Raw genomic sequence first — 27,155 nt, forward strand, 5'->3', positions numbered from 1 at the left:
TTGATTTGCAGAGACCCAGTGCAGTTACTTGCTAAATCATATTGCTGCTCAGAATAAAGAAAAAAAAAACTAGTTTATGTCCAAAGTTACTTGTTAGCTCTGCAAACTCTGTACGATGCTAAACACATTACAATGGGAGTAGATGGAAATAAGTGAGCTGTATGAACATCACTAAAACCAAGCTTGTTAGCTGTGATTCATCACTCTGCTCTTCCAGTAACTCTGAGCCATCTGCAAGAACCAGAGAAGCTGACAGTAAGCCATGTAAACAGGATGGAAATGAGAATACCACATGAAAAATAGCATCGTTCATCTGAGTTTGACTTTTCTACTCTTTTGATAAGAAGACCAGACTTGCAGAATCAACACCCTTAAGTTTTTTTTTCAAATTGCTTACAATTATTCCTTGTTTTGTGTGTAAGCCAAAATCAATGCACTTCTCTTCATATTGTGTGTAACCCTCTGTCTAGGAGAGGGCAATGATGCTTGCTGTACAGTTAATGTCTCAAGACATTAGTGAAGTGTTCAAAAGTTGAATGAATCTGAATAATTAGAAAACAAAAAGATCCAGGCTGCATGTAATTTAAAACTAAATGTCTAGTTCTGGAAAGGATCAGAATGGATATCTGAAAGTAAGGCAGGGATTCTGGGCAACAGACTAGGGTCCAGCAGAAACAATTATACAGCTCTCTGAGCTTCCTGTCTGTTTCTGGATAGTGTATTTTAAACCAGGTGCACAAAAGCATTTCAGCACCTGTCTTAGACTGATGTTGATGCAGCTCTTGATTCTTAAATACAGCAGCTGTTTTCCTTTTGTATGTTCTCTGGTTGCCTCGATCTTTCTTCCTTCCACCTGCTATTTATGCTGTTCAGACTGATTTTAGTAAAGAGGCAAGCTCTGCAAAGCCAGGACTGGTTGTTGTTTCCATCAGCATGGTGGCTAAAGGCCCAGATACTATGTAATATATATCTGGATCCTGATAGTTAAGCTGGCAGATATTCCTCAGTAAAGGAACATTGTTGGTTTAAACTGCAGTGAAGAGCAGGAATTACTCGTTCTAGTAAGTGCCTGTTGCAGAGATATCACCTTAACTGGGTGAGATTATAGTTGCTGGTCATTGTATAGATCACACAATCTACACGTGCATAAATATTGTGATGGTTTTTCTCCAGCTGCTTACTGAGATATTTTTAACTTCTCAGTGTGTACTTTAAAAGAACAGCCTTTGTTCTCATGACAAGAAAGCCTCACAGCACTTATTTCCTCCTTTTACTATGTACTTGCTTGTAGCGGAAAAAGCATCACGAAGAAACTGTTCTGGGTTGACTGCTTACACAAAGTCCTTAAGAAGAAACCAGGGAGTTTGGAGAGAAACATGGTCCTGTATCTGAGACAGACTTTAGCGTTTGAAAGACTGTAAAGCAGCTTTATGTGGGAGCCCAAAATCAGTAGATAAACATGGAACATGGGATAGAGAGGGGCAAGCTGTCCCCTTGAACAAATCTGTGGCAAGTTCTGGCAAATCTATTTGGAGCTGGTTTACGAAAAGCTCTCAGGAATCACTAGGCAATAGATGGAAGTAGGCTGAAGAAGGGACTGTAAGTATAAAATTATCTGTGTTGGTCATCACATCTGCAAGAATAGTCTAGCCAGACTTGACATTTGAGTATTGTCTTTGTTTTGCTGGGTTCTTGGAGGATGTAAAAGTTGTCGTTAGGATTTCATTAACTCATTGAAGATTTCTGTTTTCACTTGCACAGATGAAATCATGCAGCAGGAGATACGGCCGCTGGTTGCGGTGGATATAATAGAACAGCTTCACAGACAATTTGCTATCTTGTCAGGTAAGAAGTTTCTTGTAATTACATTCTGGAATTCTCTTGGAAATGTGCTGGATCTGTCATACTGACTGTCACTCTTCAGTTCTGCACAGCAGTCACAATAGCATTTTTATATTGCCAGTGAAAAGGGCTGTCACAGTCAGACCCTTAGTGCATGGAACTGATAAATGCCAGCCTACTGTGCCTGTTTTTCTTAAAACAAGTTAATTTTCTGTGCTTTCCACAATGGTAAGAAAATAAACCTTTTTGTACATGAATTTGCACAGTGTCCAAGCATGCTGTCTGTGGGAAAGTTTTGGTTTATCAGGGAGTTACTCATGTTCTTCCCCTTCTTCCTCATTTGCCTTTGTTTTAGAAATGATTCATTTCTGTAGCATAAGATTCTAATCTTTTAAAGATTGATTATTCCATATTCCTTTGTTGGCTTGAAGTTTGCAATCACATAATGTGGTGCAGTTTCTTCCCTGAAGAAATAGTTAATATTGAAATGTTTGCCACCTTTAACGTGCTTACTTTGCAGTTGATAAATCCTTAACTGGGTCCTAAAATGGTTTCCTTATTATTTTTTAATGCTGACTTCATGGCCTCTGGCATCTCCTTTTGTCTCTTTCTGCCTGCTCTGCAAATAAAGAAACTAAGAGTTTACCTTCCTTCTTCCCCATAGACACACAGTAAATTTTCATTAAATTCCACAAAACATTCAGATGGTCATAATAAGGTATTCTTGAACAGTCTGTTCCTCTCTGGTGGAGAGGAGCACTGTGTACACAGTACAGAGTACACAGACATGGCATTGCAGATGATGAACTCAGCAGGCCCAATCCTTGCTGCATCTTGCACTGATAAGTACAGTCCAAGCTGCCGACTGAAATCCAGGCCTTGTGTTATGTGAAGAGACATTTAAGGTGAATTTCTGATTGCAACTCTATAGATTCAGTTTGAAAATTTGCAGGTAATATATTTGTATCAACTGAAATGGTGTCATAAACATAAATTGTTTTTTTTTTTTTTTTGCAGTCTTGAAACTTATTCTCAAACTCACTTACCAAAACGGAAAGCATGGCTGAGTATTCTTTGCTGTTCAGAGCACTGTATTTAGCCAATGAATCAAAGTGCACACAGTAATTTGCCATCACTTAACTCAGCACTGTATAGCACTGCCCTCCCCATGCTCTGGTTTGAGTCAGCACAGCATTAGTAGCACACTGATGGTTTGGCTGTTGCTGTGCAATGAGTGTGTGCCTGGGGTCACTAAGGAAGAGCTCCCACGGTTATAGTTTATAATGCAGGACCAGGAGCAGTTGCAATGTCAGCTCTGCCAGGCTGTGGGTTGAACATACCTGCTGTAGAGGATAATGAGTAACTTGGTATTACTGTGTAATGCACAGACCCCGCAACAAGGTCATGGAAGCAATAGGGGCTCAGGAAAAGCTGGGAGCCCCTTCTGCTTTATGCTAGTTGCTTAGTTGCAAAAATGACTGAGTGGGAGATGATAGTTTCCTAATATGGGGGCTGCTGTCAAATTTGAAACCACTTATCACAAAGAACTTTGTCAGGAATGCTGCTCAAATCCCTTTTATTAGTGCTAAACTGACTATAGAATATTCTAAATACAAGGAAGGAAGCAGGGAAATCTAGTCAATGTTGAGCTCCTTTTTGGGCTCAATATTTTTCTGTTCTTTGAAAGCCAGAATACACTTATCAACAGGTCTCTCTAGAATCCTCTGCTTGCTTTTTCCACTCACCAAGCACACAAAGCTGTTCAAAACAGTATTATTTTTAAGGACTTTGATTTAATTGAGACCTAAGTGTCTGAAAATGTTTGTATCAATGTAAACAATGTGGCACATTAAGAATTCAGTGCCTGATGTGCAATGTCTGCCTGGTAAATATGTGGAGGACCGCTTTTCTTAAACTCCATTAGCTTGCAACACGTGAGACCATTAATAAAAACTGTATCTGGCTTGGAGTGGGCAACTGGTAGAAAGTGCCTAATTCAGAAGGAATAAAAACACATTTCCAGGTTCAGCTAGTGATGTTAAACATGCCACAGAAATGCTAGTGGTAAAGATGTATTAAAGAAAAATAAAGCCTTTTCATCCTCATGGATATATTGTTCCAGCAGTGCCTGTATTCTCACCTGCTATTTTAGCAAATCCAACTCTTCCCATTTGTTCTGTTTCTTTTATTCTTAGAAGTGGTTAGAAAGGGGTTTTAAATAAAACTATTTAATCCTAGGGTACCTAAAGAAGTTTTGGAAATAATTTTCTCAGGGATGGCAGGGGCTGAGAGGCTTGTGCATTAGGAATTTGTAAATAGTCAGGTCATCAGCCTGCAGCTGTGTGATAGACACCAAAAGTGAGTGATTTTTCACATTCCACCTACATAAATAATCCTATTTGAAGATTTCTTAGGTTTACCTGAATTCTTATCTGTATAGTCCAGAAATAATACCGTGATAAGAAACGGCAGTATAGTTCAGACTGAAGTCCATTTAGAAGTTAAGAAGTTTACAGCTAAATTTGGAAACTGGGCACCCCTATCAGTATCTCTGAAATCCCTGTGGCAGCTCTTTGAAGGACATCATCTGCTCAGAGGTTTCTTTAGCCCAGTATCGTGTAGCTGGTGGCCACTGATGGGCTGAGCAAAATGTAAGAACAGAAATATTCCTTTTTGTCCCTTTGCTGCAAACTGAGATTTAGGTAAAAGCCAGAAATAGTTATACTCCTCAGAAACACATTTCTTTAAGTGTTACACTTTTTTTTTTCCCCTGCAGCAAAATAAGATTGTGGTGCTTTGATTTGAGGGTTTTTTTTTCATTGAGTGACAACAAATCTGGATGTTCTCCTGTCTCACTTACTAAATTAATTCACATAAAATTACCTCATCTTTTATTTTTTTTTCTGTTGTGTGACTGTCCTTTTTGCTCACAGCATGCTGCTTTTCATTAGTCACAAGCAGCCACAAATATTTTGGTGCTTCAGTGCTTGCTTACATGGAGACTGAAAATCTCCTGACACACAGCTGATTTCCTGGACTTCCACGCTGTCACACTGCAGCTCAGTAGCTGCTGTCTGACAAAACCCCTCTGCTCCTTAGTCATATCACAGTGGGAAGGAAGGCACTCCCTGACTGCTTGTGGACTGCTTTGGGCTGATGGATCATGAGATTTTCTGAATAGTTTTATAAACTCAGTCTGTTGTGTTTTATACTACCTGGAGATATTTCTTTGACTCAGTAGGCTCCAGACACTAGAGAACATCTAGATACCTCTGCCATGCATGCATGTGCTGTGCTCTGATGTTAGCAATGCCAGTCCAGTTTGTGGTACAGCACAGCCTCTGGCACTGTTAAAGCTCTCCTGTCCGGTCCTGTAGACCTCAGATCCATCCATCCAATGATAATGAGAATCACTAGTTGATTTTTGAAGAGATTTTCTGGCTAATGTTTTTGGTTAATATCAGCTTTTTTCTTAGCAGATGGCGGATGAGGTCAGAGTTAATGAAATCATGATATTCCTCTGCAGAAAAGCAGGAAAAAGAGTAGAGCACTTTAAACCAAAGGCTCTTTGTTTTCTCTGGACTTGACTCATTAGAAACACTTTCCTCAACTACTGCTGTGTAAAAACTTCTCAGAAGAGGATCTGACTGTCTTGTTGTCAAGCAGTCAATGGGAATTATGTAGCTAGCTAATAAATCTGATGCTTGATTATGTCATCTAGTTATAATGAATGTATTGGACACTGACAGCCTTCTGCGTGTCATGGTCCTCTAGCTACCAGACTAAAATATTGGTTAGTACTGTATTGTCCTTGCCATGAAAAGGGAAACACTCCCAAGTCTTCTTTCGCAGAACTGCTGTGGTCATGGAAGAAGCTGTAGTGCAATACAAAAAGGTCCTTAATCACGTAGTCCTACTTTAGTCACCTCTTCCATCTGCTGATCTAGCCTTGCTTAGTTTGTGAGAGCTAATGAGAGTGCTGGCTCTTGTGGTTAAATTCCAGTTTTGAAACCACTGCTGCCTCTTTCCTTTCCCTGAAAACTGATCTCTCAATACTGGGATTACAGCTGTGACAACATGGGAGTGATAGTGATAGTGTATGCACGAACAGCGTTTGTGTTACTGTAGCTGTTAAGGGAACTATATCATACGATTGTGTTGTACTAAGAAGTCATTTGTTTTTTCCTGACCTAAACCAGTTTTTACTGAAGTATGAAGACCCACTGTTAAAATACTCTTCCTGTCCTGCCAGTAGACTAATAACCCACTCTACTAACTTGCTCCTGAACTAATATCAACTTCCTTTTTATCTGCAGCTTCACAGCCTGTTCTTATCTCTAATCACTCTGTCAAAGAGCTTGATCTGCCAGTTGCAGCAATAATGGTTCATGTTACTAAATCACAAATTTATTAGGCAAGCTGTCATGAAATGTGTTAGCAGATATTCATTTTCTTTGTGTTCTGCTCCTCCTAAATCGATGCACTCCAGTGGATTGGTAACTGACTCTGAAGCCAGTTTATTTCCAAAGCCTGGAGGGCATTTGGCCATCTGCTTCCTGATTGAACAGAGCTTTTTGGAAAACCTGGCCTGACCCTGCTGAAAGGACTGTTCAGAGCTTGCCTAAAAATCTAAACCAGGAAGTATAGTTCAACTTCAATGAGAAATTCAGCATTCACAACCCTTAATGGACACAAGAAACAAAGCAAAAGCTATCCCAGAGCATGGAAAAAGTAAACCTGACCTAGGCAGAGAAAATTCAGCCAAGACATGACTGAACCCTTCATCTGTCTGACCCACAAGATGAATTGTACTCAGCTCTGCTATGACTAATGGAGCCTTCTGCATATGGGTGAACAAAAGTAGTTTGCCTACATGTCAGCAAATTTTGAAAGAAAACTTTGCAATACTAACTGATGAGTTAGTGTCTGTGGCAGGCTGGGGAGGTGCACACTGCAGCCAGACGTTTGGAACTCCTCCTGCTGATTGCCTGTATTTTTTTGTTGTGCTTTTTCATGTTGTTTTCCCAAGGGATTAAGAATACACGGTAATGCATGGTTAGAAATAACAAGTCTAGCTGTTACTATTACATAAAGAGCTTCTTGCTGTGGAATGGGGCTTGAATATATCCCATGAGCATCTTAACCATTCCTTTGTTTTGTGTCTGGTTGGGAATCATAGGTGAAACAGAAATGGGGAGTGCTTGACTTTCTAGAATCCCAACTGTGTCCAGGAATTTAGCCAGTAATTATAACTGCTTGCTGCTATTACCTCTGTCATCTCAACATGCAACTCCAGCTGTGTGAGCTCTCAGAATGTGGTGCTCACACCTCATTTGTCAATCACACCCTTCATACTGCTAAGCAAAATTAAACTTTTTTTTTTTTTTCTGCCATGTCCTATTATCGCTCATACGTATTCTTCCTCTAAAATGTTTCAGCTATTTTATTGCTGCACCTGAATTCTGGCCCCACCTCCACTCTAATAGTTAACCAGGATGCACTGACACCTGGAAGGTCTGTTACTGTGTCCTGTTATTTATGAATTTGTCTAAAGAACTTGAAAAATATCTAAGTGGAGCAAGTGGGACTCTGCACTGTGTACCTGGGCCTTGGACTCCATGCTTTGCACTCTCTTGATTCAACTTACATGCCACCTCTCTTTTTTTCCCATCCGCACTTGCTGTGTGTTTCTGTCCTGCCACCCAGGTTCTTCCTGTCCCTGTGCCCCTGAGCCACAAGAGAGGAGAAACTGAGCAAGCTGGAGAAGAAAATAAGAAAAGTGTTCAAGAAGAGAAGAGGAAGGATGATGTCATTCTGAGTGGTGCACCAGGCAGGAGGTCAAGCTTACTGTAATCCTTTCCACATCAGTCTTGCCTTTTTCCAGGCAGCTCTGCCTCCTGCTCCTTCAGCTCCTGCTGATGTTTTCTGCTTCAAGAGCAGGAATAGGAAGCAGTGGCCCTTAATTCAGTGAATTTGGGTTGGATGTGAGGCAGGATTGTGGCTATCTGCAGAGGTAGAGAGCTAAAAGAGGCTGAACCTCTTGAGGGAAATTGATGAATTGAGTGGCAGCACGTATTGTGAGATAGGTGAGTCTTCTCTACTGGCACAACCATGGAGCCAGCTCTGACAGCAGCCTGGATGTGACTGTGAGCAGCAGCACCCTTTGGACAGCTGTTAGTGAATGGCCTAGTGTCCTAAGGTAGGAGCAGGAGTAAGCTTGATTTGAGTTTGGCCAGAGGATGGCCTTGAGCCTTCCCTCCCCTCCTGCCAGCTGAATCTCCAGCTTTGGTTGCTTCTGTCTGCAATGATACCCTTCACTGTCACCAGTTCCTCTGTCTTTGGCCTGCAGCCAGTGTCTGGGGCTGCCAGGTGTTGGAGGAGGCTGAGTGCTTGCAGAGTGCTGCAGGGTGGCATCTAATGGTGCTTGGAGGAGGTGCACGTTGCCGAGGCAGAGTCCTGTGCATTGCCAGAAGGCAGCTGCCAGGCCCAGCTGTGCTGATATCTCTTTTTTCAGTGTATCTTTGTTTCTCCTTCTGACCGCACTGAACTCAGGCTATTATAGCCTGCTTCTCCCACGCAGCATGTAAGCTCCTCATGCCTCATGTTGTCTTGGCATTTTGTCAAGCTCTATTGCTCCTGGCAGTCCTTGGCCCCCTTACTTCATTGCACAGACACTGCCAAGTAGAGTGGACATGCCCTGGCTAGCCATAGTGTAACTCTGCTCAACTTTGTGCTGTGTTCATGTCTCATTCCACTCAGTGCTTCTTTTCAGTCTCCCTTCTCCTGCCTTCAATTTCTACTTAAAATGACTTCTTGTTTTGAGAGTTTTTCTTTTGCACTTCAGTGAACCTGCTGAAGCCTGTTCTAGCTTTGTCTTCTTCAGTAATGAATTGCAAAATTTTCTGGTCAGCAATTAGGGTTTTTTTTCCCTACTAGTGATGATATAGGCATGGGTCTTAGACACAATCCTGGCAAGAACAATTACTCTATACAGGGAGTCTTTCAGCCAAATTCCATGTGCTCAATCCTAATGGCTGTGGAACTCACTGAAGTCTGTCCCTGCTGGTTTTTAGTTTGTGTCCCCCGCTGAAGCATTGAAGAGCCAGCAGCAGCATTTCAAGGATGAGAAGAAATCTCCTGACAGCTCCCTAGAAGGCAAGTAATGATGGCTCAGGGAAGAAGGAGAGGCTGCAGCTTGCCAGTTCATGTTCTGCAGAAATTTGCATACTGCAGCAATCTTGGTTTGATGTCAGGAAAAAAATTGGCACAGAACTCATCAAAAAGAGAGTATTTTGGATACCCTTTATGTATAAGTAACTTCTACTTCATATACGTGTAACTGGATATGGATTCTTTTCCATACTAATGCTCCAGATTTAGATGTGTGAGCAACCTGTTCCTAACATTTGTGTTATGACTTGCCACCCAACACTTTAGGCATTCCTGCTTTTTCTCTGTCATAGTATTTAAGAATTTTCTGTTACAAATCTCCATCAGACTTCACTGTGATTTGGTAGTATGACAGGTACTTTCCTATCTTTATTTGAAATACAGCTATATTTCTGAGCATTCTTCTGCTTTAGTTGTAGCATTAGGTGATACCTTAACTTCAGAGAATGAGATGGGGTCCATGAGCTGTTAAGGTTGTGTTGCTCAGTCAGAGGCAGGATGTTGCAGCCTTTTAGTCAAAAGCTCAGGCAGCTTTCAGTCTGCTTACACCCATTCTGCAGATGGCTTATTATAGGAAAAGACCCTATGACAAAAATACATGCCCACGTACTTAGTATGCCTCATCAGCCTGCCTTATCTAATTCAGCAAAAAGAGGCTAGAGGAAGGGGAACTCCTAAGGGAACGTGGGAGTAAGAGAATAAGAAGATAAAAGGGACATAAAGGACACTTGAATCATACAATCATTTGAATTGGAAGGAACCTTTAAAGGCTGTCTAGTTCAACTCCTCTGAAATGAACAGAGACAACTACAGCTCCATCAGGTGCTCAGAGCCCTGTCCAGCCTGACCTTCAGTGCATCACCACCTCTCTGGGCAGCATCATAAGAGCCAGATGGAACTTGTAGTTTGTGCAAATTGTGGATATGACTGCAGGTAAACAAAATTATCAGGAGTTTGAAGGAGGTATTCCAGGGGAACCTTTGTTTTGTACTCCAGGTGCAAATATTTTTGCTTTAGCCTTGAATATTTCAGGTTATTGCATTTCCCACATTTAAAGGAAACATTCATATTTCTGAAATACATAAGTAGCTGTATGGGAACTGCTGAATCACAGCCTGAACCACTGATTGGTCACCTGAGGTGAGCACCGAGTCAGCCATGGGGCCACAGGTGAAGGTGATATACCTGTGTGATTGGAAGGGGTGGAGCCTGGCTCCACCTCTCCCAAACCCCCATTTAAGGGCTGAACACCACCAGGGAAGGATCTCTTCTTGGAGATCCCTCCCATGTGGAGTCCCCTGCGATCCTTGTCATCATAAAGGTGAGCCATCTTCTCTTTTGTATTATCTGTATGCTGTTTATATAGAACTACTTAAAATATACCATCCCCTATACTATCTCTTTGAGGAGTACCATCATTGGGAGTTATTTACCCCACAGTAGCAAAACGTGGTGCCCAGGAACCGTGTATTAAATACCATGGAGTGCATTGAACTCTGCAAGAGTCTGAGCAGCCAAGCATCCTGCTTAGTATTTCTGGCTGTTACTGGTCCTGCCCAGAAGGTGTCAGTAAGTATCTGTAACAAACCTGCCTGGCTGCTGGCTGGAGGTCCTGATCTCTTGGCTGCCTCAAACTGTCTGACTTAGGAGAAACTTTCGATTAATTTTTCCCTGACAGTGTATTCTGCATCAACACTGACTGCAGTTCATGCAGCGTGTGTGCCTTGAGGTCGGTGAGTCAGGCATCAGCATTTGCCCTCATCCCAGATCAGTGTGGATACCATGGCTCTGTACAGAATTTTAAATCTGTTCATTGTGGTGTGAATGGTAACGTTTCTCCCTAGTATTTTGGCTGAGTGCCATTTGAACTGCTGTAGGTCTGTTTTCTCTCTAGCAGGGTGAGTTTGTTGGGTGATTTAACATAACTGAATCATTTTCAGTTGTAACTGAAGTAATATCAGACTTTGGAAAGAAAAAGAGCATCAAAAAGCGGTGTTCTGACAAAGTGACCCTTCACAAGGAGTCAAGGAGGAAAAGAGTCTCCTTGTTCAGAATTTTAGGGAGACTTTCTTGGACTGAATGAGAAAAGCTGCTTTAATAATAAAGGAAGAAGCTGGTTTGGCTGTCCAATAGTGACAAAATTGAGCCACCAGAGTTGAGCTAGTTCTATTAAGTGAAAGGAGCAGGATCCATAACTAATATAAAGCCATGGCGTACTGTGAAAGATCCACTTTCATTTTTCCTGGATCTGTGGGGAAAAGAAGTATGGATTAATGAGTTGAAAGTAGAGGCTTGTTGTAGGCAGTATAGCGGGAAGGAGGGAGAATGCTCATACCAGCTATTTAATAAAACAGTTTTTGCACAGATTTTATCCAAACATTACATTCCTCAGCATCCCAGCCCTCCATGCGTGAATGGCAAAGAATCCAGCTGGGTGGGAGGGTTGGGCAGGACCAGGACTAGTAAGGGACTCTGCATGGGAAGAGTTGGGAATCAGTGGACCGTATCTTTACAGTGGCCACCAGACAAGAGCAGGAAGAGCTGCTTTGTGGCATTGACTGTTGTTACCAAAAGGGAAAAGCAGTCATCTGTGGAAGCAGACTTGGGGCATTTGGAAGGTACTTTAGAGCAATGAATGTTCATATTTTTTCCATGAGGTTCTGCTTTCTCCTTGTGCTCCAAATGGGAGAAGGCATTGAATATCTTCCTTGAGAAAGGTCATTTATTTTTGTGTCCATTTCACAATTTGTCCTTCACTAAAGGGAAACTCAAAGCATGGCCTTTCTTTGGACAAAACTACTGTGAGTGATAAATGACTAGGAAAGCTCTGTGCTGCAGGTCTGGGCTCGTTGAGGTTGTAGAAAAGGCTTTGGCCTGCTGAAAAAAAATAAAGGCTTATACAGAGGTTGTGGTGAATGGAGAAAGACTCAGAGAAAAGCAATATTATGTCCTTAATGCCCTGTTTGAGCAGCATATGATACTTATTTAAAAATATGTATGTATCTTGGTTTCATTATATTCCCTTATGCACTCTTCCCTTGTTTGTCTATGCAATGCTCTGGGACCAAGCTGGTGAGAAAACTCCCATTAGCTCCACTGTGGCACAAGTGATGCCCGGGTTTGTTATCAGAATCAAATTAGAGTTGGTTCTGCAAGTAAACAGGATTTTGCTATGTACTACACTTTCAAATGATTGTTAGAGCTCTTTTATCTCATATATACAGGATCTGGATGTTTTTCAGTGAGATTATGTGCCAGTGTTTATAGACAAGTCTGCCCCAAGGTATAAAGTCACTCTCTAATCTATTTACAATCCTTCTTTCACAGGAGGAAGAGGGAAGGATGGAGCACCAATTATTACATTCCCAGAGTTTGCAGGATTCAGTGAAATACCCGATGAGGATTTTCTCAATGTGGTCACATACCTAACTAGCATTCCCAGGTAAGGCTAAGTATAAATGCCCGTTGTTTTCCAAGAGAGCTTTGCTTCTTCAGTGGCTCACTAATTTTAGTGGTGCTACTGATATGTACCAGCAATTCTGCATCCATCCAGTCAATATGATGCAAAACTATTGTGTGCAGGCAGTCCCAGGAACCACTTACATCATATGCATGGGAAAGGCATCTTCACACAGAGCAGGTTTTCTGTTTCAGGGTTTTAACTGGATGAGAGGGATGTGAAGATCTGAAAGGCAGCCTTAAAAGTAGCAGATCAAAAGGCTGTTTGTGATAACTCTTAGGGACACAGAATGTAACAAGTGAAGGGTTGCATCTGGAAAGAGCTACACTTAGGTAGGACCTGTTACTGTTTGTTCTGAGTGTATCTGTGGGAGGAGAGCAGTCTTTGTTCAAGCAACAGGCACTATGGAAAGGCTGCCCTTCAGAGGATGAGAAATATCTTAACATTGCCCAAGGAATAAGCCAAGCTCTGACTGGGCAGGCTAGCTTTGCTTTAATGAATATTACTACCTAATGGTGGAAAAGTATTTTGTGAGAATTCCTTTCCCTCTGCCTCAACAAAGGGAAGTGCTAAGGTTTTTTTGTAGGCTGTCATGAAATAAACTGTATGTTTATACAAGTCAGAGCTTTTCAGTGGAAAACTGGAATTGCATAGTCTATATAGACAGATGTGTGGAGTTAACAGTGCAGATGCCGTGCTCTAAGCTTACCAAATGTCATGCAGGCAGGGCTCCAGAAGCTGGGAAACCTTGTTAGGAATGAGGATCTGTGACCTTGTCATTGGCTAACTTAGGGATATGGCAAACAGGCTGAGGGCTGTGAGTGGGTTGTGTCCTTGGGAGCAGACACGTTGGAAGCCTTATCATACTGAAAGAATGAAAAATAGAGATACTGCTCTCATGGAACAACTAGCAGTGAGTCAGTAAAGCAAGGTGGGAATGAGAGGTGGGTGCCTTGTTGACAGGGTTCTGGCAGCACCTTGTGCTTTGTTTACTGGGAGACTGCTCTACTAGGATGTTTTCTTTGCTGTTTGCCTCCAGCTGTGCAAGTGATGTAAAGCAAACTCACTTCTTCTACTCTGAGGAAACAGGCTAAGGCATGGCTACTGAATTACTTTTTGTTTATCTAAAAAGAGAGCTTAATATTTTTCAGTCCCCTACTTCTGTCTCTGGACCATGGCTGTTTGTGCTAGTTAGAAGCACAGTAGGGTTTTATTATTTCCTGTGGTCGCATGTATGAAGGTGCTTGGAGGATGATGAGGGGAAAACGTGCCTCCTTCAAATTTAGGTAAGGAGTTTTCCAGCTCCACCTACATGTATTCCTCATGGAGTTGCCAAAGTAAGCTGAGAGAAACCACATGCTGTGAGTTTAACAGCTTCATTGTTTCACTGAACTCTGTAGGTCCTTTGTTCTACCAGGAGAAACTCTTTTTATTTCTTCACTAGTTTTAGGATTGGATAACCAGCTTCAGGGTTAATAAATCAGCAATAGTAGCTAGTTTGCTGATTCTTTGTATTTGATATGCTGAGGTGATGCCCAGTGATGTTGTTCCATGTTGGGGAACTAGCACATTGGATTGCCAGCCTAATGGACAGAAAACTTCTTCAGCTTCTTCACATGGTGAACATCAGAGCAATGAGCAATGAATGACGAATTACTTCTTTGTAGGTCATGAGAACTGCAATAGGCCAGTTTTAGAGATAAGGTCTGCATAGGTAGTATCTTACACAACAGACAAGCTCACCAGAACTTGTGTTGAGTAAATGACACTCAGTTTGATTTAAATTACCTGTTTGAAGTCAATGACAGGCTGGGATGTAAGCCTACATTTTCTTCATAACAGCACATTGATTTGATTCTTAGATTCAATCAGAGTCCACACCGTCATGATATAAGTTATCCAAGGAGTTTTCTAATATTTGTTGTAGTGTTTTTAGAAAGATTGCCTGTGCATTTCTTGATTTGCTATTTTAAACATGTCACCAATTATGTAGAATTTAGGGACAAAGGTATTAATTTAGAAGTACCTGAGCAGCAGGCTTTGGTTGTCTGATTTATGATATGCACATTAAGATTTTACTTCATATAATTATAAATAATGAACCTGTTTAGGTGCAGCAGAGCTTTGTTAATCTGCAGCTGGTTGATACATGAGCAGACAGTGAGTCCTTCTTTCATCTTAGCAGTCTGTATAGGGACTATATTTGTTACTTTATTCAGTGCTACTCTAGGATGTGTACTATGACAGCTTTCTGGTACATGTTAACTTGCTGCTAGTAGTTCACATTTTGTTTTATTCTCAGGGAGGATGTTTAAGTATCAAATAAAAGGATGAAGATTAGAAAATGGTGTCTAACACTTGAAGAGTTACAGAGGTTATGGTCATGAATCAGTGAGGATGAAGTATCGTTTGAAAAGCATTTCCAGTAGTTTAGGATAGAAAATAGTTCTATGTTCATAGCTCAATGAGCCAGAGAAATTAGTGTAATTTTTCAGACCACTGTAGAGAAAGCATCTGTCTTTTGCAGTGTCGTTATCTCTGTATCCTGAAGAATAAGATTTACTCTAGTAGTTCAGATAAGTTCTATGATCACAAATGACATCATTCAGTGAGTTAGTAATTTTAAGTCTCTCTGGAATTACTGATCTTCTAAGCTCATGTGACAAAACATTAAAAAGATGAAAGTGGATAACAAGTGTTATGTGGATGCTCAGGAGTTTGTTTTTGAAGCTGCTGAGTGTATTTGCCTTTTCAGCTGTGCGGTAATGCAATATTTTGGCGTGGGCTGTAGGCAAGTCTTGTGTTTCTGGGCTTTAATACAAACTGCTTTCAAGGACAGCAGATCAGCCCAGTGAGACTTTGTAATCTCATATTTCAACACCTGCTCATGGGAGCACCCCACAAAAGGGGCATATGCACACACATGCAAAAAGATTGGATAGTATGGTGTATCTAAATACATGTCTCTGTATGTGGATACTTACAGTAGGTATCTGCAGAAGGCCTTTTTCTGCTCACTTTACTCCACAGCCAAAACTCCATGCTCTTTCAACTGAACCAGACCAACTGCTTTGATAAACAGGTGCCCTCCTCTCATTCCCAAAGAAGTCAGGAAATACAGCATCTTCAGGCCTCCTCAAATCAGTGTACAAGGGCTAATCTGAATTCAAAGCTGGGGATGGAGAAGCTTAGCGCGTTTCGTTCAGGGGAAGGGACCTTACTTGCTAGCCATATGTTACAGTACTGATACTGAGAAATCTTTGATAGTCTCTGTATTTCTAGGCAAACTGCCTTTCTCTGGGTACATGTGTGAATGGGGTGTCAGCTGTACTTCAGCTTGCACTGATGCTGCCTTTTTGGCAAGTCTCTGTCCTACAGCTGCTTGTTTATGTGCATCCCTTATTGCTAAATGACATTCAGATCTTGGCATGGCTTTTCTTTTTGGAGTGCTGACTCCAATAGGATCACTTGCTGACACTGTTTCCCCAGCTAAGTTTAGGTCTTAAATCAGCCTTGTCTATTCCAGAAGGAAAAAAAATAAAGCATAGAAATACTCTTGGCCTATCTCAGTGAAGACAGTTGATACCATCCTGAACATCAAGGTAAAATGCAGGGAGTACCATTGCAGAAGGCTGAGGTCACACCTGAGCTGTGGGCCAGCTTTACAGGCCCATTTTCAGTTTTCTTTTGTCCAGAGGTACATCTCATCAGGACCTTCTTTGTGTTGCATCTGTCAGCCTGTAGCAATCCAGATTTACAACAGCATAGTTGTGAATGTTATCACTTCTGCTTCCCTTCGTACAGTTTGCTGGAGTTATCCTCAGTGATGTAGATATTCCCTCACATTTCTTCTGTGATCTGCTCTCCTTTAGATCATGTGATTTTTATAGTTGGCACACTAGTTATAGTTCTGCTTTCCTTTGCTCTTTCCTTGTATTTAAATCCAGAATAAATCCAGTATATCAGTATTTATTTCACTTTCCTCAGTCTGTCTCTTTAACTGACCTGGAGTGCTGTGTGGTTCACAGTGGCAACTGGTGAGGAATGCTTCTATTCCCATATGTTCATTATTCCCAACCCTCCCCTGATGACTATTCTTGCCAAGTCTCATTTCATGAGAAAATTCCTTTCCTGCTTTGTATTTTCTTGTCTGTATCTATATTTCATAAACTCTTATTACTATTATCTATGAATTTTATTTCTGTTATTGTAACTGATGCCTGGATGCTTTCGTGCTGTTACAAATCCCTGTGGCAGAAGAAAAAATGAACTGCTAGATCATGAGAAGATACGTGAGAAAAGACAAATGTCCCTCTTCTGAGCGATTTATTCCCTGTGTTTTGGGGCACTGTTAAAAACGAAACTTAAGAGTTAGTTTTGAGACACAGAGGCAAGTTTTACTTGGCACAAATACTTCTGTGTTTGTTTAAATCACAGTTGTACTTGTTGCCTTTGGCAGATGCTGTCTTGACAGTTACTTCCTTTGCAGTTTGCTTACTGAGGTGTGATTGTAAGGGTCCGATTCTGAATTTTTCTAGGCCTGCAACCCTCTATTGCAAATGTTCCTTTTAGAAAGCCCTTAGCCAGTGTCTCAAGCCAAATAAATGGGCACATTAGGGCAATTTCTATGTGCAGGCAGCTTGTGTTAATGTGATGCTTATGGACAGAGTTACTTGTGGCTTAGCTATGTCATAAATATTACAGACAGCTTTTTCTTGTGTTTTTTAATTCAGTATTAGCTGAGTAATATTCTGTTTTAGACCAACAACTGCATTTTATTATCTTCAGCTAAATATATTTATTTTGTTGGTCATTTTGCTATAAATCAGTGGTTTTAATGGAATTGCCTCAGATTTGAGTCTGGCTTATATATCCAATTATTGTCTGAGAGAGATCCAGCAATTGCAAATTTATTCTGTGTGTGTCTGAGCTGTGAAGATGTAATTAGATGCTGATTACAATCACATATTCCCTGTTACTTTCAAGTATAGGTCATCTTTTGGTGATCCATTTAATTCATTTGACATTGTCATCTTACATTGATTTTCCTCACTCTAACATGGTCCTTGAAGACAGGCATGGCTGTCAGAAATATAGAAAGGCTAGTGAAGGGTAAGATTTATCCTATCCCTCTCTGTTTCTATCTGAGGCTTTTCATTTTCATCTCTTCAAAGAATTTGCTGATACTTAGAGTTATACCTAAATTCCTGACACCTTATTTATGAGGCAACAATATCAGCCATCAGTGCAGAGGGAAAACACCTGAGCTCCTACAACAAATCTGCATTAGAAGGATAGGAAGCCTGTCCACAGAGGTACTACCTGCTGGGCTGGGTCTCAATTAGCAGAAACAGTTTGATAAAAAACAGTGCCATTTTGTAAGTGGTTTCAGAAACTCCCAGGCTGACACTTTTGTGACTAGTTTCTCATACCCTTTCTGTAACAATCTGCAGTATACAAAACTTTTGTTGTCACCTTCTGATTTGTTTTTTTCTAAAAATCTAAAGCAAGCACATATATACCACACTGTTTTTTTTCTACTTTAGAACGCCAATTTGTTTACTGAAGGATATCTATATATATATAAAAACAGGAATAAATTGGTGAATTATCATCTCTGCTTTAGAGGCACTTTTGCAACTGCATTTTCTGTCTGCTGTGTAAAGGGCTGCATGTTGGACTGCTTAAGAGGAAAGTTCATCTATTGTCTTTGAATTTCATAGTTCTCAGAGGAATTCTGTAAAAAAATGAAAATTAAAAATACAACAGTGTGAACTTCAGCGAATGTTCATAGTACCAATAAGAACCACTGGGAACACTTGCGTGGCATCCCAGACTTGCACAGAACTTCAGCTTCCTGGCTGCTGATCTTGATCCTGCAGAGCTGCAGCAGAAGCTCTGTTGGTACTGGTAATGCTCTCCAGTGGATTAATAACATGAGTTTGCACAAAATAACCCAAGAAAATGGTGTTCCTGGTTTGTAGCTTGTATGTCTGATGGAAAAAGGGGTAAAGGAAGTGCTTTTTAGAACTGATCTTGACTTCAATCCATAATTAGGTATTTAATTGTAGAGTGTGTTCTGATTATGGCAACACTTATGCTCTTTGCCTGCCTTGCTCTTGTACAGAGATGATTGTTATAATGAAGTTCCTGGACATTCTTCTTAGTGTTTTTGTAGCTTTCCAACTCTGAGAACTGTTGGAAAGCAGAGAGGAGTACCCCTGAATCCAGCACACCAGAGTGGGATTTCAGAGAGAGGAGGAAGGAGATATTTTTTGAGGTCTATACACATGGGATTGGAACATCAGATCAGTGCCTCACAGAACCTCCCTGAAAAGTCCTGAGAACGAACAGTAGCTTATTTTAGCCAGTGTGTTAAAGTGATACTTGCAACCTTAGAACCAGACTGTAGGTTGGTGAGCTATAAAACTCTAAATCCTGCTTTGTCCCCCAGAATACCTGGGGCATTGTGTGAGAAGGCAAGGTGGTGGCTGTGCTGATATACTGACACTGTGGAGCTAAGTGCCTCTGTCAGATGTGGGCATGACAATAAAGGCTGAAGTGGGATGTCTAATTCGTTTGGAGAATGCAAAATCTGAGATTTTTGCTTTCAATATAGTACAGTGTAATTTGTGATCCTGAACTATTCTTATCTCTTAGATTTGACAGCAGTGTAGAGAGCAGCTGAAAGAATTAGTGAATAAAATATTCACGTTTTCTGTAAGCTGCTGGCCTGACACTGGAAAGAGAAAATTTGCTGGCTCCTGTGTTCATGCGGATTTCTGCTGAATATTCTTTCCACCATACATTGCATGTTTTATAACGGACTTGGAGGATGGTCCAGCAGAGGCTGAATCTTACTGCAGTACATTTCATGGGAATGGGAGTATCTTCATGTAACCTAGCATATTTATTTCTTCTGTTGTTCAGTCTGGAGGCTGCCAGCATTGGATTCATCATCATCATAGACAGACGACGAGACAAATGGAGTGCAGTCAAGGCATCCCTGACACGGATAGCAGTAAGTGCATGTCTTTGTTATTTATCTTCTAGAAATTCAAATTATCTGCTGAACTTCCAGGACAGGATAAAGTCTTCTGTGTTCATTTTTGGTTCCTTTTGTATTTGGTTGTGGGTGCAGATTCTCTCCTGCTCCAAAGGTCCTGAGTTTTTTAAACAGGAGGGAGAGGAAGCTGCAGGAGCAGGAAACATGGCCTTGTTTACTGCTGAGTTAGTAGAAATTTCATATGTGCTGGATTGACTGCAGCATGAATTCTAGTAATTTGAAACTGTTTCTGGAAGAGTCTAACAGAATAACCCTTTTGTGCATTGTGAGGAGTGACTATGTGGCCTGCTCGTGAAAAAAAGATCCCAGTAGATTTATGTTTGCATGGTAGTAAGTGATCTGTTAGAAACTATTAACAGTTTATTATATCTCATTTGTGAAAGTGAGAATTAAGACACTGTTTGTCATTTTTAATAAAAGCAGCTGTTCTCAAACATCTATTATCTGGAACATGTACTGCGTGAGGTGCAAGTGCTTAGACAGAGAGGCTTAGGATGAAGAGATGACTGTCCTTTTTTTAGCTCTCCTCTTGTTCTTTTTTTATGCTTGATGAGCTCAGAGGAGTGTGTGGGAGATGTAGGCTAGATGATGAAGACAGGGCCGTGTCTGATGAATGTGTTGAATGCCTGTGTGTGGGAGAAACAAGTGAGGTTAAAAAGATTAAAAATCCTCTCCAGACTGAGGAAATAGGTCAGTCTGGGGAATTCCACCTGTTTCTATCACCAAGTTCAATTCAATTGACCAAGTGGTCAATTTTACTCTCTACTGGCTGAACCAAAAATAATAAATACGAGCCATGGTGTGGTAGTGTAAAGGTGGCTTGGCGTGCTTCAGATGTGGGTGCATCAGTGAAGAAACTTCAGAGCTCTGTGCTAAATCCCTATCAGAAATCTATATATGTCTGGGCAGTAAAATCCCCAGGCTACTGTTTCTGTTGGAGTCTGACATTGGACATGTGCTGAATGGACTAGGTGATATCATCAGCAGCTGGACTGGCCAAGATTCAGTACATCCTCCTTGCTTACTCTCTTAGGAAACACTTGGCTGAAAATTCCCTTGGCCTTTCTTCAAGGCAGAGATTTGCTTTCTAATAATTTTATGTTTCTTGCAGGGAGCTTTTCCAGGAAACCTACAGCTGATATTTGTCCTGCGTCCCTCACGTTTTATCCAAAGGGCAATTGCTGACATTGGCATTAAACTCTATCGAGATGACTTTAAAATGAAGGTACCGGTAAGCATGGATTTTTTTGGTCCATGTGTTTGCCTTATCTCCACATCTGCAGTTCTTACGTGCCAGCAATTTCTCATAACTGAATAATTACAATTTGATTGCAAGTGGCAACTGGGAGCTTTGATCTGTGTGGTATATATAAGATCAATAAGGCCCAAACTGAAACCTGAATGAGATCAACAAGCTTTGAGAGACACATAGCCACATTCAGAGCTAGCACAATTACCTGAATCAGATACGTTGTTTTTTGTTTCATTTCAGTGGTTGAAACATACTGGGAAAGAGCAGAACCTATTCCTATGTATAGCAATAGTTTCTTTAAATTGCCTGTGGAATTTTCAACTATCAGTTGCAGGAATGCCAAAGAGTAAATTACCAGAAGGGATTTTAATGGATCTGTTCCCATATGAATCATCAATTTAGCTATAAAATTTGACTCAGTTTTAGTGACATCTTATCTCAGTAGAGCTGCTCCCCTGATACAGAGAAAGGTAGATCAGCTCACTCAAGTGACAGTCGTAGGTTAGCACTTAGGAGCAGTGTAAGCCGAGGGCAAGTTCTGCACTATGGGCTGTTGATAATCTAATAGGGCCCTGTTAAGTGCCTGCTGGTATTGCTTATTTTTAGTGCTTTTAAGGTCTCTATCCCTTCAAGATTAAGAGTATGCTTTTTATTACTTTTCATATGCTGCAGGTTGATGAGGATATGATTTAAAGCAGGCTATATATCCTGAAAGAGTTTAAGATTGACATTATTCTACAAGAGCTCTTTTTGAGTTATTTCTAGCTGTGTGTTTGCCTCTAGTTTCAAAGTATTTTATAAGTAAACTTGAATAATGATTGTTAATGATATTTCATACTGAAACTTACTCATATTGTATTCCACAATGACTTTACTGGAGTGATTTCATATGATTGTTTTGGATTTAAATTGTGGTTTAAAATCACTTTACAGAAGACCCCTGGTTCTGTTCCAACCACTGCTATGTTTAGCAATATCTAGGTTTAAAGTTCCTGCCCTTCCTGCTTCTATTGTAGAAAGAGACAGCAAACTGTAACAGTACAGAAAAGAAACCATTTTGTTATGTTATGTTGAATTGGAACACTGACTGTACTGATACTTCAAGTCAGTACAGTTGGCTTTTTGGTGATTAAAAAACAAATTTCATGTAGAAAGTGTTTGATTACAAAACAAAATCTTTTTGTTTTATGGCTCTTTAAAAAATGTATGTTCCTGTACTAAATAAGCCACTGTGTGTTGCCTAAGCAACTGATATACCAGAGATTGTACTTTTAGCAATCTATTTTATGACAGTGTTGCATTTCAAATTCTATTTAGATCTGTCACAGTTGGAACCAGAGGTTAATGGTAGGCAGAGATTAGGCACTGTGTTAGGTGCTAAATATTAATTTACCTTTCCTATATGCAGATCAAGATATGTATTTTGGTTGGAGTCTTTTTGGACATTCAAATTCTGAGCTAACTTGGGTATGCCCACGTATCTCTTGAAGAGTAGTCTTACAAAAACTATGATTACTTGCTGCTAGCTCTGCCTGCCTCCTACTCACATATCTGCAGATAACATTGTATGTAGGCTGTCATATTCGCCTGATGCTATTGGAAGAAGCTGCTTTAGGCTGTACTCAAGGTGTCATGAATTTCCTGGGGTCTATCGTGGTTTTCAGTTGAGTTTGCAGCCCTAGCTAAAGGCATCATCCAAGCATGATCCTGTGTAGCCCAGTTTCAATGCAGATTAAATTATTGAGAGTGATATCTGTTTGTCTCCCTTGAAGACAGCACCCTCCATACTAAGCATGAAAACAGAGCCAGAGTTCTTGTCCCACAAGAGATCTCCTTACCCAAGTAAATAGGAACAAGCACCTGTATTAAATGCCGACATTGGCCATTAAATTGTTTGCAGATATTTCACACTGTACATGTAGTGTTATGACAACAGAAATGCTATAACTGGTGCATGAGTGGTTTGCATTTCCTCTTGCAACTCTAAGTGAGTTGAGGCCAGCATGGGAACATTCAAAGGGAGCTTCAAGAAGTTGGTATATTTGTTAAGGAAACATTTGTTAGGGTGTTTATCTGAGCTATCAGACTGCTAATATGCTCAGTAAAATAGATTTGCTGGGTTAAATCAACACTGGATTGAGTAGAAGCCAGATGATCAAACAGGAGCAAGAACTAGAGGCAGAAATAATAAACGAGGTTTATATGATCAGTTGGCATATAAATGCAATTAATGAAACTTTTTGATAAATCTCCACTAGGATATTTATGTAAGTATCATTAACCAGGGAACAGCTGGAGCAATGTTGGAGGTACAACAGGGTTCATCTGAGAGAATATCTGGGAATTCAAAAACAACAGGAGGGTAAGAGAGAGCTGGCAAAGTGAAACTGGCTTGGTATAAGAAAAACATTTTTTACTGTGAATATAATCAGGCAGTGGAGAGAAGAACGCCTCAACAGAATCAGTCTTTGGAGGTTTTTTTTTAAGACCCAGATGGATAAAGTCCTAAGCAGTCTGGTGTTATCTTACAGCTGACCCACCTTCGAGAAGGAGATTGGTCTACAGCAGTCTGAATAACTCTAGTATGATTCTGTAGCAAAGAACAACTGAAAACCTGTTCAGGCTTGCATCAGTGCTTTTCTTAGGGCATTATTCAGCCTGAAATGTATGACCTTCACACAGATGGGCTCATCTCACTGTCTGCAGTGCTTACAGGCTTACTGTTAACAAGCTCCATTGGAATTAAGATATGCTAACAGGCATAGCAAGTTATCCATTCTTCCAACAGAAGAAAATAACAGCAGAACAAAATAATATATTTAACATATACTAAAGTCTAAAGCTTAACATTTCTATACATCTTTACTCAATGTCTTGTTTTTCTGTAGCTGATTTTGTGGTGTTAGAGCAGGAAGACATAATTAAATACATACATGTTGTTTGTGGAGCCATTTATAATGCTGGGTTTACAGTGGCAGCCAAAAGGTAATACTGCTTACTAGAAAATGCATGAAAATTGGCTTTTGCTTTCATTAAGCAGGTTGAGTGGTAAGGAAACTCTTTAGAATAAGAAAATGGAGATATATTTCTTTCCTTTCCATTAAATCATGTTTTAAAAGTGAATCATGCCAGCAAACTCAGTGAACTAACAGTGGTGCAACTGAAAGGTGAATCATATTCTCAGTGGTCTCATTTCAGTGCTTAGCTGGATCAGGTGGCAAGCACTGAGGAAGCTGTTTAGCCTGCTTGATACTCCATTTCACAGTAAATAACAATTATGTCAAAAATAGAGACATTTTGGTGAAATTTTGTGAGCATTATATGTGTCATGCCATGCTTTTGTTTTTGAGGCATATGGAAAATGGCTGCATCCTTCACCTAGCGAGGAGCAACACGATATCAAATCATGGGTAGTTCAAGAGTGGCTTTATGCTTATTGAGAAGCCAAGATGCAAATTACATGAACAAATACATAATGAGAAATTACTGTCAATGGTGGAACTACACTGTGGTTATGTATGTTTAAGGCAAACCCTGATCCTAGGAACAGTGATTGAAGGACTTATTATTTCTCTGCATCCATTGTGTTTGGATCTGTTTCAGATCATCATGCTAAATTCCGTCTCTGATCTTCATGGCTATATTGATAAATGTCAGCTGACCCGGGAGCTGGGAGGAACCCTGGAGTATGGCCACAGTCAGTGGATACATCACCGAACTGTGAGTGCTGGTGTTGTTGTTGGCCATGGCTATACCTACAGGCGTCCAGATGATGAATGTAAAACAACAATTATGTAGTAGTTCTGTAGCTGCACTTCAGCCAACAGATTTTTACTAGAGGCTCACGGAAAGAGGAGATCCATCAGAGAAAGTTCCGAAGTCTGTAGTAGAAGTCATAACTTAGATCCCACTATCAACCTGGACTAGGGCCTATAATGTTATATTATTACTAAGCTCACATCTAAGGAGGCCCAGGGATTTGCTAAGGGATTTGATTTAGTACTTGGGTAGGGATAGTGATAGGAGGATGGTTGGACTAGATGATCTTGTAGGTCCTTTCCAACCTTATGAACCTATGAACCAGTGTTCTGTGAAGCCTTGGGTGCAATTGACGTTGCTGACCTGCAGTTAGCCTAATATTCAGAAAAGGCTTTTCTGAGGTAGCTTGCAAGTAGTCAAAATAACTTTCACCAAGCGTAGGGAGTTGAAGACAGTATCACAGTCAGAACTTGGGAATATGAAACAATTTATTACTCATACACACGAGAATGAGTGGAGGGCATGTGTGCAATTAAATGAAACACTGATGTGCTCATGTTGCCTGTGGAATCAGTTAGCCAGGGAATCTGCTGGGTAAGAGATTGCCATCAGGGAAGTGGTGGCTATATTGCACCTTGAGAAAGCCTGACCTTCAGTCAAGTGAAGAAGACACTGCACCAGCAATTGCTGCTTCTCTTAGTGTTCTCAGATCTTGCCTGCCAGGGTTGTGGATTTTTTTTTCCTACTGTTTCTTTCCATTTCTTATTTATTTATTTTTATTTTCTTTTATTTATTTATTTTATTTTTTTATTATTATTTTCAATCTACTTTTGAAACATCTTTAAAGTGTTCCTAAATGATGTTGACTGAACAGTCTCACCACATTGTTCTTTGTTTCTTCTTTCTTATCTTAAGCAGCTAAGAGCCTAGGAGCTTTCTTGCTCACAGAGTGTGTTAGGCCCTTAGTAAACAGCCCTTGATAATGAATGGCTTTATCTGTGTTGCAGTCAGAAGTGCAGCATCTTAGCCAATTTTAATCCAGCAGTTTCACTGCAGAGAACATGCCACAGCTGCTAAGAGCTGAGCCAGATTGTACGTCAGTCTATACTGTTTCTGCTGAAAACAGGCATGAATTTACAAGGGACAAAAGATGAAGAAGGTTATGAACTCTCCTAGCATTGTCTCATCTGGAGTATGCTTTATGATCACATAATGTGGAATGTAATTTATCGCTACACCTTTTGAATAACAATCTAACTTCATTTTGTTTTTCACAGAGAACACTGCAAATTTTCAAATAAAATAGTTGTAAATTAGTAATTCCAACAGCTGCCTAATATTTGATTTGGAATAAGAGCATCTTTAGTAGTGTTTTGTTCCTCAGAACATTGTATTGTTCTGATCAAAAAGTGTAATGAGTAAAGACCTATGTGAAACAATGCAGTCTTTGATTATCCTAAAGAAACCAGGACATGATCAGGAAAAAATATCCCATGCAGTTCTTGCTACAAGATGAAAAGGTTTTAATTATATTGTTCAGATTTATGAGATACATTCTACTCTGAAAAGGCAGCACTGTTATTAAACCTTCTTCACTTACACTTTCTTCAGTAAACCCACTGAATTTTGTTGACATTTACGTTGATCCACCCAAATGATAAAGAAGTGATACTCCAATGAATTCAAGCTTTTTAACTACACAAACACAGAGTGTTTGAAGAACTGAGTGCAGCTAACATGCTACTGGTAAATAAGCAGTCTGTGACTTTATGCTTCTGCTATTCCAGGCTATTGAAAACTTCGCAATGACAGTGAAAACAACAGCACAGATGCTACAGACCTTTGGCACAGACTTAGCAGAGACTGAACTTCCCAATGATGTGCAGTGTACAGAGGAGCTCCTGTCTGCACACACTGACCACCATAGCAAGCTGAAGGTGAATGGTGTCTTGTGACAACTCCATTTGTGTAATCTGTGGTTTTTAATTCAACAAGTTTTTTAGCTATCATTTGGGAGTCTATCATCTGAAAGCTACTGGAGAAGCTTTTTTGTTGTTGTTCCTAGTATTTAATGCCTACAGAAGTATCCTCCTTAGCATTACTATGTTGGCTACCTAAGAGATGGAAGTGTTCTTGAAATACATACATACAATTTGTTTGGCTTGTTTTTGTTCTTCAGGATGAGCTGAAGCTAGCTGTGAAGCAGGGGGCCACACTACTGACATGTATTAGGGAGCCAGTCACCCGAAGTGCCAACAGCAAACTCAGTCCAGATGAACTGGAAAATGTGGCAACAGTGGAAAGGTTAGTGAAGATTGATTATCTTGCACAAGTTGCTAATTTGTTCCTAAGAAATGCAAATGTCATATAGGTCTTTACGTAAATTATTTGAATATAGATGCCATAAATTCCCACTGGTTCAGTTACTCAGGGTTTATTGGATACATAACTAGGTCTTTGAGGAAGTTACTGGATTAAACTGGCAAAGTATGTTCAAACAAGTCCTGAATTTCATGGTAATTTTTGGTTGAACCACTGCCTATCTAACAGAAGGTTTGGTGTGGGACTTATTTTTCCCCATAATGTCTTCCTTATTTCTGTGCCTA

The 27,155-nt window shown here is 40.3% G+C and overlaps 1 protein-coding gene across 1 annotated transcript in view; it reads left to right on the top strand.

The window, feature by feature from the left end:
• The first annotated feature begins 1,564 nt into the window (after positions 1–1,564).
• MCF2L2 (MCF.2 cell line derived transforming sequence-like 2) overlaps positions 1,565–27,155 on the top strand; it is a 107,126-nt gene continuing 81,535 nt past the window's right edge. Inside the window, exons 1-8 of the mRNA XM_065748403.1 lie at positions 1,565–1,599; positions 1,762–1,845; positions 12,340–12,454; positions 19,403–19,493; positions 20,650–20,769; positions 24,394–24,510; positions 26,337–26,486; positions 26,729–26,853. Of these exons, the coding sequence (XP_065604475.1) occupies positions 1,770–1,845; positions 12,340–12,454; positions 19,403–19,493; positions 20,650–20,769; positions 24,394–24,510; positions 26,337–26,486; positions 26,729–26,853 (794 nt within the window). The 5' untranslated portion in view covers positions 1,565–1,599; positions 1,762–1,769. The remainder of the gene's footprint in view (positions 1,600–1,761; positions 1,846–12,339; positions 12,455–19,402; positions 19,494–20,649; positions 20,770–24,393; positions 24,511–26,336; positions 26,487–26,728; positions 26,854–27,155) is intronic.

The sequence above is a fragment of the Cyrtonyx montezumae genome, unplaced genomic scaffold, assembly GCF_038088225.1.
Source record: "Cyrtonyx montezumae isolate F1298 unplaced genomic scaffold, pur_monq_1.0 scaffold_5, whole genome shotgun sequence".
Lineage (NCBI taxonomy): Eukaryota > Metazoa > Chordata > Aves > Galliformes > Odontophoridae > Cyrtonyx > Cyrtonyx montezumae.